The sequence below is a fragment of the Malus domestica genome, chromosome 13 (assembly GCF_042453785.1).
Source record: "Malus domestica chromosome 13, GDT2T_hap1".
NCBI classification, from domain to species: Eukaryota; Viridiplantae; Streptophyta; class Magnoliopsida; order Rosales; family Rosaceae; genus Malus; species Malus domestica.
This window is the reverse complement of record NC_091673.1, coordinates 898608-913890: the sequence shown is the minus strand read 5'-3', so window position 1 is coordinate 913890 and position 15283 is coordinate 898608. Positions and strand designations below refer to the sequence as shown.

Sequence of the window (15283 nt, the reverse complement as noted above, 5' to 3'; positions counted from 1 at the left end):
ATACAGGACGTACAACACTTGAAAACACAAATACTGCAACTATGTATACTCCTAAATCCCTTTGCTAAATCTAGTCATTTCTCTAATGACTATTTCCTTCATACAAAACCTGTATCAAGCATGTTCCTCTCCGAGCGAAAACATACAGGATGTACGAGTACAACACTTGAAAACACAAATACTGCAGCTTCTCAAACAAGGCAAACCCAAGATTATAAACAAAAAAACGGAACAAGCATGACTTTCACAGCATAGATACATATATGCATCGAAAGGTGCCACGATCTTTCTATAGCCATAACTATAAGTAGCATGCTACACGATATAGAACTCGGTCGTTATAAGCCAGAGAAGCAATGCACATTGAACATACTACTTTTGACTACAACAGAGGAATACGAAAAACGAGCATTAGATTAAACAGAGATTGAATGCTATCCAACAACAATTCAATAAATAACAACTCATCCACATAATCCTGGTGGCCAGAAAAGTCAGCCCTTAAACAGAAGCCGAAATGAAAAAAAAAATTAACAAAAAGAACAATTCCAGATTTTAAAAACAAGTATCATCCGTCCTGACTGAAAATTGAATGACTACAAATTATCTGAAAGATCCCTGCAAAAGGCCACATAAATATATACAGGTGAAACAGACCAAATGCAATGGAAGTCCCACTAACGGTTACCAACACAGTAACTCTACCTGAGAGTGACGAACTTGTTGGTACCATGTTTTGCCCAATGAAACCTAAGATCAATTGGGTTAGCAAAATTATAACCTTCAGCTGCAAGCTTCTCCAACACCTTCTTGAAAGCACCCTGACTCATTTTTCTTCCAGCTATTCTTGCCCCGCGTCGCTTAGTGCTCATTGGCAGAGGATACATAGATACATTTGTGGTGCAACAAGCAGATTGCCAACCACCACACCCCCACCTATAACACTGTTGTGGAGCTCCAGTGCATGAGCAGATGGGAATTGGAATTCCAGAGATATCCATATTAATCCCGTTAATCACAACATCCAAACTCTTCTTTGCTGGCTTCACACGAGGAACTGAAGGATTGGTACTATCCTTTGCCTTCCTGGGCTTTTTCACTTTTGGGGCTTTTGGTGCACCCCCACCCTGTCTTTTCTTGGATGTGCCAACTTCCTTAGGGACAACTGGCTCTTCGATCCTACCCACCCTCTCATCCCTTGATGGTTCCGGTGGCTGTAAGATCTGCAAGGAATGGGCACCTGAAGTTTCTGGAAGAACAGCCCCATAGTTAGGATTGGCAGGCATCATATTGAGAAACTTATCTCTCTGGTTTACCCAACTCTCCCTCATATAGTTCATTGGAAGCTGAGCATCTGATACAACACAATCCCGAGGGTGATAGGCTCCGTTGGCGCTAACCATGACTGTAGGGTCACGCCCAGGGACAAATGGTTTAGTGTCGCGCTCTGCCATGCTTGACATGAGCTGCAAGCTAAGATGACCCTTAAAAGATGGCTCATAGTAGCCCCAATTGCGCATGTTCAATGCATCATCATCCATGAAAGCTACAGAATCAGCAGACAAACAAACATCGTTTAGGCCCTCTAATGAAAGTCCTTGAACAACAATAAATATTACCATCGGATAGCCCTCCGAGGCCATAGAAATCGAAAACAAAAGGATAGCAATAAAAACAAAACAGATACAAAGAGAGAAACAAAGCATAGCTCAAGATAATCACAAATGAGGGCCTATGAGGCAAAATTGTAAACCATATCATCCGCAAAATATTGGATCTTCACATTAAATCAAAGATCAAGCAATTGTTTGACAGCTGAGAACAAGAAGGAAATTACAAATTTACAAATCTTATCGATCCTTCCTAATCCCCATACTCTCAGATCTAAAAGATCAAAAATTTAAGATGCAAACATGCAATTGGTAATGAGTATGCACATATTCTCATCCAATGGATTAGTTCTAAAGATTTGAAACATCCTTCCAATCCGAATCAATAAACATGCGAATCCCAGGATGAAAAATTCCGTGCATTTCCTACAGTTTCTCAGCAACCAAACAGAACCCAAGTAAACAGACCAACACCCAGATCTGAATTTCCATCCAAAATCAAATACAACAAATTAGGGTTTCGTAATCTGAGAAATTAGGATCTGAGATTTGGGGTATAATAAGGAGAAAAAATAACAAATTCATAAAAAAGTTTGAAGCTTTTAAATATACAAATATGCACATGAATGTAAATGGCAGGATAATAGTACAAGGACCCATATATTCAAATTTTAGATAGAGAAAGAGAGACAGTGAGAGAGGAGAGAGAAGAGAGGAGAGAGAAAACTTACTTAGGTGGGTGTAAACGGCTCTTTAGGGTTTTGCCTTCTGGAGAGAGAGAGAGAGAGGAGAGAGGAGAGAGGAACCTGAGAGAGAGAGAGAGAGAGAGAGAGAGAGAGAAACTTATGCGATAGAGAGGAGAGAGGAGAGGAGAGAGGAGAGAGGGGAGAGAGAGACAGAAAGAAAACCTACAAATGGGGTATCCATCAAGCTTATAGCTGTCACTTTAAAATAAGGAAAACTATAAGGCCTCATGAATAAATAAATAAATTAAATTTGATATATCTTATACTTTTTTATTTTCGGTCAAAAATATGATGTATCATTGTATCTTATGTTGAATTGCATAGCCCCAATTCTTATCCTCTCTTTACTTATTTTCGCTTTGTTTTTAAACAAATATTTTATCAAGAAAATTAATGAAAATAGTTTGAAAACTTTAAGTTTTAACGATAATGATAAAAAAAAATAAGTAAAATAAATAGTATAAGGATTGCCTTTTTAGTGTAAAAATATGGTTTTTCGTTAAAGTAAACAGTACTATGAGCTTTTCGTTAAAGTTCCCTTTTTTATCGAGTTTAGGAGGTGGACTTGTAACTAAACGGGGAAATTAAAGCAATTAATTGTATGAAGGGTTTGAGTTGTGCCCTAAATTTACAGGCCTACTTGATAAGTTAACTAATATGTTGAATCTAGCAATTTTTTTTTAAAGTTTTCAAAGATATATTTTTATAAAAATAAAACTTTTATTTTGGTATATCCACAGCTTTGGAATGTTGACACACATATGGAAAAAGTTTGGTGGAAACTAATTACCTACTATAGTGATAGATTTATTTAAAATAAGAGAAGTCGTGAATTAGAAAAATACTTGGTTTGTCTAATATCGAGCTACCAAGTATAAGATTGTTTGAAAAAAAAGGATAAGATTATTGATTAATGTGAGAGATACTTTTTTTTTTCGATGTGTTAGCAACTTAGCAATGACATCAGAAAAAAAAGACTGATACCAATTTACAGCATACACATTATTAGTAAGTAAACGAACTCAAATGTGTTAACTAATCAAGTCATTTCTTTTCATATATTGTATGAAAAAAATTAATTAGATTTTGAACCAAATACGTATGTAATATTTTGTACACAACAACACTGCTATAAACAATTTAGATAATATTGGGCCTAAAAAATAGGCAAAAATGAAGCCCAAAACCACACAAGACCAAACTCAAAATATAATTGGGCCTTAGCAGCCCGGAAGAGTGAAGACCATTAAGCTGAAGACGACGAGGGAGGGGCCCAGACTGTAGCGAAAGCTCTTAAAAACATGACAGCAACTCACAAGTCACAACACCTTGATAACATCTTTGTTATTGTAGGACTAACTGGCATGCCTTGTCAAATGTTGCCTACCTAGGCATCTCTCTTGCTATTAATTATTTCAGGTACTAAGAATATAAGTCACGTAGTGTATCGTTACTTGTTATAATACTTGTAGGCAATAATTTAACCGAGATAATATCACTTGATTGAGTTTTAAGTACACCAAAAAATTACTACGTCAACAAATTAATTAATGAATTATAATTGAACAAGAAGGGTAGTTAGGAAAGAACTTTTGCGTTCATCCCGATCCCTAGTTAATATATAACAATCACATGCATAAAGCCCAGGTGTGCATTGAAATTGGCGGAGCATAAAGTCATACACCAATGGTGAAACAATTTGCATTGTCGAAAGCGAGAGATTTTTCAGTGTGATTGGTACACGGGATGGTACATCACGTGTCACTAAACAAATGGTGGGATACGTGTCACTAAACACGTAATGTACTACTTGTGTTCCCTTCACAACTAAAAATTTCTGGTCGAAAGCATGCTTCCTTCAATTTATTGCAAATGTTGCCGCAGCAGAATTGGCAACCCTAATTTCGAAAATATATCATGCAGATGAGCTGAATCCGGTGATTAAAGTTTTCGAGTAGTGCTTAGAAGATATCTCAATCATGCTTCCCCTAACCATCAGGACGGTTTGCTCATGAACAATCCGAAGGCAAAGGCTGCGTGGTACAAGATTTCGAAGTTTCGGTTGCACAGTAATGCTAAGAAACAATTCCGAAGTAGACGACGATAACCATAAGAATGTTATAAACAACAATGCAATAATATTGCAACCGTACGAGTGTGTGACCTTGAAAAACAGTGCTACAATTGATGATTTGAAGCAAGAAGTGGAGAGGAATTTCAAGGAGATCTACTGGGGTGGATTCAGTTGCACACCTGAACGATGCGAAGGGGACAGGTTTGGCATTTGGTATGGTTGAGGTGGGTCAAAATATTGTGCTTGAGGGTAGGAGTAGCAAAGAGACGGGTGGAGTTAGTGAGATGTATGAATGTGGAGCAATCAACTATGTCGTGCACTGTCCCTGTGGAGCAAAGGAAGACGATGGGGAAAGAATGGTGTCGTGTGACATTTGTGAAGTTCGGCAGCATACGCTTTGTGTTCGAATTCCGGACAGCGAACAAGTTCCTCGTATATTTCTGTGCAACCGATGTGAACGAGAAATCATACTTTTGCCTTCTCCGTAGTGTCATCTTCTTCGTGGTGATGTAATTTTATTGGGCGGTTTCACCTGTTTAGGTGTGAAGACGGACGAGTTAATGCCGTACTGAATTCTTATTAATTAGTTAAGCTTTTTGTTTAGTTTTGGGCCTTGGGCCCTAGCCAGACAAGAGAGTTCGGTCTTGATGACAAACGTATGGGCTCTATTCTTACTGAATTATTGAATTAGTAAACTCAAGTGTGATTGTTCGATGCAAACAGTGGATTGCATTGGTGAATAAGATCTTTTGTTCATTTTATTGTGTTACGAGTTTAAACTCTCTTTTTCTGCTAATGTAGAATAGAGTAGTAAAAAAAGTGTGATTGTTCAACTAATTAAGCCTTAATTATTGAGTTTGGTTTATATATCGAAATCGCTAAGTTAGACTTTAGGGCTAAATTAGGAGCATATTATAAAGCAGAAGCAGCGGTTTTTATTAAAAAAATATATATATATTATAAAGTAGAAACTTGTTGAAAATGATCCGCGGACCAAATTTATGCTTGTGGTTGGTAGTTGGCGTGTTGCATACTCGCCTAAAAAGGGAAACATTCCCTTCATTTACAAGGATCATTTTCTTTGAAACGGCAACAACTTTTCATTGACTTATATCACTTAACAAAAATTTAGATAAAAGTATAGGAGAGCTCTACACCACCAATTTTTTTAGCTTTTTTTGTTTTGAAAATGGATTAGCTAATGGTTTTACCACGACAATTTACATTTTTGGAAAGACTCACATAAGCATTATAATCTCTCTTTAACTATCATCATATAATTCACTAACGTTAACGTTAAGAAGAAAAAAAAAAACAGTTACAGAAAATTAGCAGAGGGAGATGGAGGTGTATTATATACTCTCTGTAACCTTGTGCAACAAAACACGCAGGTTAATGCAAGAAATAAAAGATGAAGGTTCTTGGAAGGTGGAGAAAACAAACAAATATGTCATTTCAATTCAATGCGGTTTATGTGGCTTGAATGGGAAGAAATGATGTATATGTAGATGGGCATATCAATGATAGCTTAGCACTGTGCCTGTGGTTTCGAACTTCATACTCATGAATGGTAATGTTCACCATCTTTTTTTATTACCGTTAAATAAGTTTAAATTTTGATATTGATATAGTAAATAGACACAAATCTATAAACTTGAACTCATCCAAGAATAATAAGTAGAGTAGAAAACATTAGCATCATTTGAAGATGGTGAGCAAAAATGCACTCTCAAACCTATCCCTTTTGAAATGAATACTATTTTTAATTTGTTGTTTTCTCCGTTTCTGTTTTCAGTGCAGCAGTAAAGAATGGAATCGATGCCAACTTTGGTTCAGTTCTTCGAATACCAACAAAAGTAAACCAGACAAAATCCCTCAGGCCCTCGGCCTCGTGGTATGCCGTGCTGAGTACAATTTAGCATACGATTATTTGCCCCTACCCATCATAAAATTATTGAACAAAACCAACACATCTCCGTACTATTGCTAATATAATCTCAGATATTTGTAATATTTGATCGTACATTGCTTTTCAATTCGGAGTTTTCGAGCACTTCCCAACGAAGAACTAGGAAAATGTTTAGTCGATGTGACGGGATAAAGATTGGACATGACAAAATATGCCGGAGTGTTGTCCAATATAATAATTTAGTCCCAATATTTATACGTTCACCAAATAGTAAATAGAGCAAAAGTCCAATTCAATTGAAATAGTTCAATTCATGGTGACACAATAAACAAGAAAATTTCAAATCTATTACAAGGAGATATGGCAGTGGTACTCGATCTCCATATGTTAATCAAATTAAAATGAATTAAATCTTAAGAATCTAAGATCTAAGTTGAGTTTATGATAATTAATCGGACTTTAGGGCTAAGTCAACAAAAAGTTTTAAAGCTTTGTTTTGCTGCGTGGGAAACGGATTAGTTTAAGAAAAGTTGATAAGATTTGGAATCACAAACACTTGGGAGGGATGATTGCTTTTTTTTGATGCAGCAATGCATGCCAGCATGTGATGAGAATCCTTCTCCCCATACTTTCCAACCCAACAAGTAAATAAAGCATCTTCTCCTTTTGCTAATTATTCGTTCTTAAAACCCCATCCTTCACTGGTGAAAACTTTAATTTGACATGTGTTTTCTGAGCAATTTTCAAAAAGTGAATAATGAATACATGAAAGAAATATTGTTAATCATGCTAATCCATTACAATTTACATATATAATTATTTACATAAGATGGAAAATCCGAAATTAAATAGAACTTAGAGAAATGATTACGGCAGTTGGCAGCCCTCTTGAAAATGACTAATCCCTAATCGTGCTACTACTTTCTACCTTTCCAAAAGCTGCTTCAAGAAACATGTTAATCCGGATTAGCTTGGGCATCATGATTCGTTAAACCAGACCATGTGAACAGTTAATTAGTAACTTCTTATTTCTTTTTCTTTTTTATCCCAGACTTTACCTCTTGTTTGTTTTTTGTTTTTTTTCTGTAGTGGGAGAGAGAGAGAGGGTCACGTGAGGGGAGGATGAGAGCTCACGTGGAAGAGGGTAAACTGGGAAGGTATGCATTACCTCATGCAAAATTACAGTGTGACGAGTAATGACTGTTTTCTTACGGGAAGGATGTTTTTTTGTTTCTGTCTAATTCTGTGATGTGTGTGGGGGCTCTCAGTTTTAAGCTGCACTGAATCGTGTGATTGGGTCACCTTCACCCTCACCCAGCCAGCCAGCCCCAACCTCCTCTCTCTCTCTTTTTTTCTCTAGATCTCTTTCCTTCTTGTACAGAAAAAAGAAAGAAAGAAGAGGCGAGCTTTTATAAACAGGACAGACTTGCCACAACCTTACCTGCTCAAGGTGGAGGGTCAATGGAAGAAAAGCTAGCCTGGCTAAAAAGCCTTTAAAAGCTGCTTAAAGCTTTAGGAAAAGTGGATTGCAGAAAGCAAGAGCTTTTCCTCTTCCTCTCTCTTTCTCTCTCATATGTGACCGTGAGAGAGATGAAAGAAAGTAAAGCTGAAACCTACTGAGTCCAGCTTTACCTGCAGACATGTGTGTATGTAGGGATTGATTGATTCTTAGTCATCTTCTTCTCTTACTTAAACTCTTCCATCACATCCTCACAAAAATCCACCCATGTTCGGTAACACCAACAACAACAACACCGCGGCCTCTTCTTCCGCTCCTCCGTCTTCTTCCTCCCATGAAAATGGCGGAGCCACCCACAAACGAAAAAGAAGACCTACAGGCACACCAGGTAAAAATAAAATCATTCAGTTAATTAATCAAACCCTTTTCTTTAAAATTCTTAATTATTATGGTTTAATTAATTTTGGTTATATTATAGATCCGGATGCAGAAGTGGTGTCTCTGTCCCCCAAGACCCTACTCGAATCGGACCGGTACGTGTGCGAGATCTGCAACCAGGGATTTCAGAGAGACCAGAATCTGCAGATGCACAGGAGGCGCCACAAGGTGCCGTGGAAGCTGCTGAAGCGAGAGATAGCGGAAGATCAGGTGATCAAGAAGCGGGTGTTCGTGTGCCCGGAGCCCAGCTGCCTCCACCACGACCCCTGCCACGCCCTCGGCGATCTCGTCGGAATCAAAAAACACTTTAGAAGAAAACATAGCAACCACAAGCAGTGGGTCTGCGGCAAATGCTCCAAAGGCTACGCCGTTCAGTCCGATTACAAAGCACATCTCAAAACCTGCGGCACCAGAGGACATTCCTGTGACTGTGGCCGGGTATTTTCAAGGTAAATTAAATTAAATTAAAATATTAGAAATTTGTTATCTACTGAGAACTAATATCGCCAAATCTTCTATTTTAATTATTTCTGAAAAAAAAGAAGATATATTTGTTGATAAAAATAACTAGCTACTAGGCCAAAATTATTATCTGAAATCTGAAGACAGGTTTTTTTAAAATCCCAAATCATTTATTGCAAAGGACATAGCTATAAGCTGCTATCGTCTCTCCTCTTTCATAGGTTCATCCAAACCCTAAAAGCACTGCCAAAAAAAGCAGCTGTTACAGATAAGAACAAACTTGAAATCTACAAGCAACCTCTACGTTTTTCTCTCTTCAAACATTGATGAATTTTATTGTTCTCTTCTCTTTGAAATTCAAATGGTGTACGTTATCAGTTTCCTGCAGTGGCAAATGACCTCATCCTATCTTTCATGGCCGCTGAAGCTCCCCAGTTTCCAAAAACTGCAGTTTCCGGTTTATAAGTTTTCAAAAATGTAATTACTTATATATAATTTACCTATTTTTGGACACACTAAACCCGTCGTCATTATATTTTAATTAATTAATTAATTAAATATATAGGGCTACCCCATTTGATTTGTTTTGCTTACCTAGCTATATATATTAACTGATGATATATTCTAATTAATTAATTGTTTATTGGTAACCCTACATATGTCATATACGAACGGCTTATCCGCTTATGGCTAATTTTTGTTGTTGTTGTTAATTGTTAAAGACACCGAGGAAAAACCATGTTTTTAAACATGATAGCAATATAGTTTTAGTTTGAATCATTCTAAATTCTATGTCGTGATCGATTTCAGAGTGGAAAGTTTCATAGAGCACCAAGACACTTGCACAGTACGACACGTCGTCCGGCCGGAGTTACAGGCAGCGTTACAGCCGGCGGCCTGCTCGTCGCGAACCGCATCGAGTACCAGCCCCTCCAGTGACACCAATTTCAGCATTAGTAACAATGTGGCAGCTCCAGTAGTATTGGCTGGACTCCCGGTGCGACCAAACCCAACTCACCATCACGATCAGCGTGACGGTATGAATCCTTATAATTCTTGCAACCGCCAGCAGCAGCAGCAGCAACAACAACGAGTGCATAAAAATATATTGGAACTTCAGCTCCTTCCGTCGTCAAAAGCGCATACTTCTTCCCCGCCAAATTTAGACAAACGTCACGCAACTAATCTGAAGCTCTCGATTGGATCCCCGTCAAGTGATCAGCTTGACAACGAAAAGAATGAATCAGGCAAGTATAATTCATCACATATAATAAGAACAAGCAACTCTCCAGGTGATGAGAATGAATCGGCTCTTGGAGGAGTTGGGCCCGCATCGGATGTGGCCAGGTTGAAAGAGTTTGCGAGTGAGGAGCTGAAGTTGGCCGTGGCTGAAAAGTCTTACGCCGAAGACGCCCGGCGAGAAGCCAAACGGCAGATAGAGATGGCGGAGATCGAGTTCGCGAACGCCAAGAGGATCAGGCAGCAAGCGCAGGCTGAGGTGGAGAAGGCTCAGTTGCTCAAAGAGCAGGCAACTAAGAGAATCAGCTCCGCCATTTTGCAAATCACTTGTCAAGCTTGCAAGCAACGTTTTCACATTGCCTCTGCTGCTTCTGCCGCCGCAGGAGGAGGAGCACTGGGAGGAGTGGGACCCTCTGATGAGACATCCCTAGCTATGAGTTACATGTCCTCCGCCACAACCGAAGGAGAAGGAGATCATGATCACACCACATAATAATTATCAGTAATGACGTAATATTTTGTATTTGCTTTGTTTTTCTTGTTTTCGTTCACATGCAACGCTTATTTGAAGGTCTCTCACAGACCTTCACTTTATTTCTAACCATTGTTTGGGATATTGGTTGGAAGTGTTGTCATTGGGTGCTTGTATTTAATATTTCAACAATTATATTATACCTTCATTTGTTACAAAAAGGATTAAAAAAAAAAAAGAGAGTAAAAATATGACTTTGTGGATTTGCTTTACTTTCAAATAAATGGTGATAAATACATACGTACATGTATACTTTAGTTTCAAGAAGAAAAAAGACTTTACATACTCAATTCATTCAACATTACGAAACAGATCGAACTCAAATGTAATATGTCAAGATGTAGCACACTTATTTATTCTACTTGTTTAAGCATAAGTCCATTGTAATTTGTTGAAATATAGTGCTTGCACTACTCTGGTTGGTATTTGTTGTTACCTTGCGATACTTAGAAGCTCACCCGTAACTAATCTGAATCTAACCAGTTTACAAGTTTAGCTAGGTCTTCTTAGAAGCTCACCCTTAACTTGTTATTATCGGACTAAGCATGCATGATTAGCTAAAAAGAGGTGTGTGAAAAATCATTTCTTGGTGAACTATATTTCTTATCAATAAGATTATTTAGATCACACGCTTTTGTACAAGTGATTTATTCTATTTTCCCTATTATTGAGAGAATGTGGCAGCAAATATGTAAACAAAATCATCTTTTGATGGTAATTTTAAATTAGGCTAATTGGTCAAAGTAATATGATCCCTCCTTTGCACCCAAATTAATTCAAATCTTTTATCTATTACTCACAAATTAGGATAATACTGCTTATTCTTAGTAGATTAGCGCATGTAGAATACACTATCACTTAAAAGAGAGAGGAACGAATCCATGCACAGAACCCAAAGCGAACTATTCTTCCGCCTTTTACTTAAAAAAAAGAGAGAGGAATTATGTTTTGGGACCATTTTGGTAAATGAAAGGAAAGCACCTTTCAGAGAAGCTGACCTACGTACATACACTTGAAACCAAATTGAATTTAATGAGAGAAAAAAGTAGAGAGGAGAGAAAGATGGGTGGTCGTTTTCACTGCATTTGTAATCCTTTTAAATGCTACAAGAAAATTATAAGACCACCATGTTTTTCAGTGCCACTGCTGGAATGGTTAGGCTCAGTTACTCGTCCCTGTCAACTTAAACAATACAGAACACACACGACCTCACTCGCTCGCTCGGTCACTCAATCACTTGGACTCCCACATACATACTACTTTATCAGGGATTCAAACAAGGAGGGGTCGTCCTGCAGCAGATCACTCAGTGCCTTTTCATTAATTTCTGAAACAAATAAAACACGATTTAATGCTGAAGAAAATTTCAAAAGAGGTTACCCATTTCATCACCATTTCTAACTTTCTTAGCTTTTGAGCTTTTCTTTGTCTTTGTCGTTGTCTTTCTTTCGTTCTTTTTTCTTTCTTTCTCTCTCTATCTTTGTAGAGAGAGAGAGAGAGAGAGAGTGAGGACCACGTTCACCTCTTTCCCACCTTTTAATGGTTGGCTTCCCTTTTTGTCTAGTGGATTGGCTACGTAGCATAGCAGATTGATCAAGTTGAGGTTATATCATAAAATTAATTTGTAATGTAATGATTTTATCCTTATTTTCTCACGCATTTTTTTATGTGTGATGAATTTTTAAGTATATCATGTTGACAACACATGATGTGAAGCACATACGTATAGCTATTGCTTTGCACGTATGCTAACTCAATCTCTTATAAACTCTTGTATAATTTAATTCCTAATCGATAAAGAACTTTACCCTCGTATTCTCACGTACATTCCTCAGTAGGGTTTCTTTTTAAAATACCCCTTGCGTGTTACGAACACTCTTTTTACTTTAAACTTACTTTTTTCCTTTCCCGGTTCATCCTTTTTCGTGTTGCACAGAGTGAAAACGTGGATATCTATATTCAGTCGAGATATTGGAACCCCAGTACCAACAGTTTCTTCTCTCTACTTATAAATATTCAGTGTTGACATATATTTAATTATTAAATGTGATCTACAGACTTCATTTTAAGTTGTTTAATTAAATATAAAAGTAATGCTAGATAGATTAAATATGTAGACTAAATTTTGTAAACTAAATGACATAGAAGTTTATGATTAGAAAATTACTTAAGTGTTAATTAACGTGTTTATTTCTTATTGGTAATACATCATTTAGTTTCTAAATTTAGTTTACAAATTTAGTTTACCTATCATTACTGTAAATATAATGACAAAAAAAATATAAATGGAGACAAAAGCTTTTTCCAACATCAACCGCAAGGAACTTTCCATTTCACCTCACAGCAAGTCAGACATTAAAAAAGGAAAAGAAGAAAAGGGCATTGCCATAGGAAAAGAAGAGGTAGCGGGGGAGATAAAGTGAAGTCACTGTTCGTTTGCCCACCCAAAACATATAATGTAATGTAGAACGAATAAGTCATATATGTATATTCTCTAGCATATATTTGCATAGACGAAGCTTACACACTGTGTGTGTAAATATATATATTTTTTTAAATATAGAGGAAAGAGAGAGAAGTTGGAGAGAAACGTGAGAGAGGGAAAAAGAGAATGTTGTAGTGGGAGGGTTTTTTTTGTTTTAATTCTTGGGCAAAAGACTGTTTACTACCTTCAAGTTTCATGGTTTTCAACATTTGGTACATCAATTTTTTTTGTCTCAGAGTCATACCTAAAGTATAAATTTTGGGACAGTCTCATACATCAATTAGTCAAACTATTAGTTCTCCCGTTAAGTGATGACGTGGCATCTATGTGAACAATGACTGGGCGCCACGTGTCATTAAAAATATTTAAATAATTAATTAAATAATTAAAATTAAAAAAAAAAATTAACAATCCATTTTCCCCCTCTCCCCCGTGCCCCCAACCCAAAGGAAGAAGAAGGAGAAAAAAAAAAAGCCGTTTGCAACCCAGAAAAAGAAGAAGGAGGAAGAAGAAGGAAGAGAGGAAGAAGAGAGTTTCAGGAGAGAAAGGGGAGAGTTTCGGCCAAGGGGAGGAGGAGAGAGAAATGAGGTGGCGAATGAGGAAGGAGGAAAGGAGAGAAAGGAGGGAGGGGAGAAGGAGGGGAACGGCCGGGTCTCTCATTGACCCGCGACCCGACCTGCATCATTCTTTGTTTTCCAACAAATTTTCACCCATTTTTCCGGCAAATTGCACTACCTAACCACCTAGAATCAAGTTCATGACCTTCCCTCTACCTATTACATCCCAAATTTGGAGAGATTTGGTGGTGAAAATGGAAGAAACCGTGAGGGGTGTGACGAAGGTGGTGTGACGGCGATCCGCCATTTTTGAAGTAAATTTCATCAACCACCACCACCATTAGACTCCCATAGAACCCAGGAACAAAACCCAAACAGTTGTGGAGGCGTTGGAACAAGTGGGTCGCGGGGGGGGGGGGGGACGAATTCATCTTTGCCGATTCAGGTTTTTTTCTTCTTCTTCTTCTTCCTCTTCTTCCTCCTCCTTCTTCCTCCTTATTCTTCTTCATTTTCTTCTTCTTCTTCTTCTTCTTCTTCTTGGTTGGCAGACGGTTTTTCTTTTTTTTCTTTTTTTTTTCTTCTCCTCCTTCTTCTTCTTCTGGTGTTGCAGATTCTGTTTTTTTTCTTTCTTCTTTTTCTCCTTCTTCTTCTTCTTCTTCTCCTTCTTCTTCCTCTTCTGGGTTGGCAGACAATTTTTTTTTCTTTTTTTTTTCTCCTTCTTCTTCCTCTGGGTTGGGGGCACGGGGGGAAAGGGGGAAAATGGCTGGTTTGTTTGTTTGTTTTTTTTTTTTAAATTTTAAATATTTAATTAATTTTTTAATATTTTTAATGACACGTGGCACCCAGTCATTGTCCACGTGTGCGCCACGTCATCACTTAACGGGAGACTTAACAGTTTGACTAACGGATGTATGAAACTGTCCCAAAATTTACACTTTAGGTATGACTCTGAGATGAAAAAAAATTGATGTATTAAATGTTGAAAACCACGGAACATGAGGGTAGTAAACAGTCTTTTGCCCTTAATTCTTTTAACTTAGAGGCGTGTTTTGATGTCATGTGGGTGAGAAAAGAAAAAGAAAACATCAATTTTTTTTATGAAATTACTTTAATGCCCATGATTTTATTTTTGATATTTTCTTTCTATTATGTATGGAAAGGTGTAATAGTCTTTTCATTGACTTGTGGTTGATAAAAGTGTTATGTTAAAAGGTAGTATTTTTTCAATTATGCATTGAATGGTATAATAACATTTTCCTTAACTTTTGATTGACAATGAGTATTTTAGTAATAGGTAGTATAGATATAGAAAATAATCTCCGACTTGGAATGCGATATCGACCTGGGTAATTAGATGAAAAAGCAATACGCCTGCTTTATAAAGTTTCGTGTCAATAATGATCAATTCATTCATTGAATAGTACGGAAAATGAATGACTGAGATTAAAAGTAAAAGATCTAAATTATTATAAACATCAAATCTAATGGCTTAAGCATCCGCGGTACTGAGTTGTAGTATTGAATCCAGGCACCTACAATTTTTGTTGTTTTATTTTTTTATTTTACAAACCTAAGTTGCAAGTGGGCCGGATTCTACATCAATTTAGACCCAACCCAAGTTTCTAAAATGTCAAATGGAGCCTAACCAAAGCCCATGTTTTGGAATGAGCGACTTGCCCCAAACACAATATTTGAGTTTGGTAAAAAGCTGACCGAATCTCTGGGTCAAAAACTCAAATCCAACGTTTGCCTACCAAACAAGCAAGTCCGAT

General features: G+C 37.3%; 2 protein-coding genes across 2 annotated transcripts; one reads left to right on the top strand and one right to left on the bottom strand.

Moving 5' to 3' along the window:
* Window positions 1-396: 396 nt before the first annotated feature.
* LOC103451513 (protein BASIC PENTACYSTEINE2-like) lies at window positions 397-2556 on the bottom strand. The gene is made up of 2 exons (XM_008390919.4): window positions 2342-2556; window positions 397-1546 (listed from the first exon to the last, which is right to left on the bottom strand). The coding sequence occupies exon 2, from the start codon at window positions 1539-1541 to the stop codon at window positions 702-704; it is 840 nt and encodes a 279-aa protein (XP_008389141.1). The 5' UTR covers window positions 1542-1546; window positions 2342-2556; the 3' UTR covers window positions 397-701.
* A 5240-nt stretch (window positions 2557-7796) lies between these two features.
* LOC103451514 (protein SHOOT GRAVITROPISM 5-like) lies at window positions 7797-10647 on the top strand. The gene is given in 3 exon segments (NM_001293974.1): window positions 7797-8186; window positions 8277-8685; window positions 9509-10647. Coding segments are annotated over 3 exon segments (1452 nt in total). The 5' UTR covers window positions 7797-8065; the 3' UTR covers window positions 10431-10647.
* Window positions 10648-15283: the final 4636 nt, after the last annotated feature.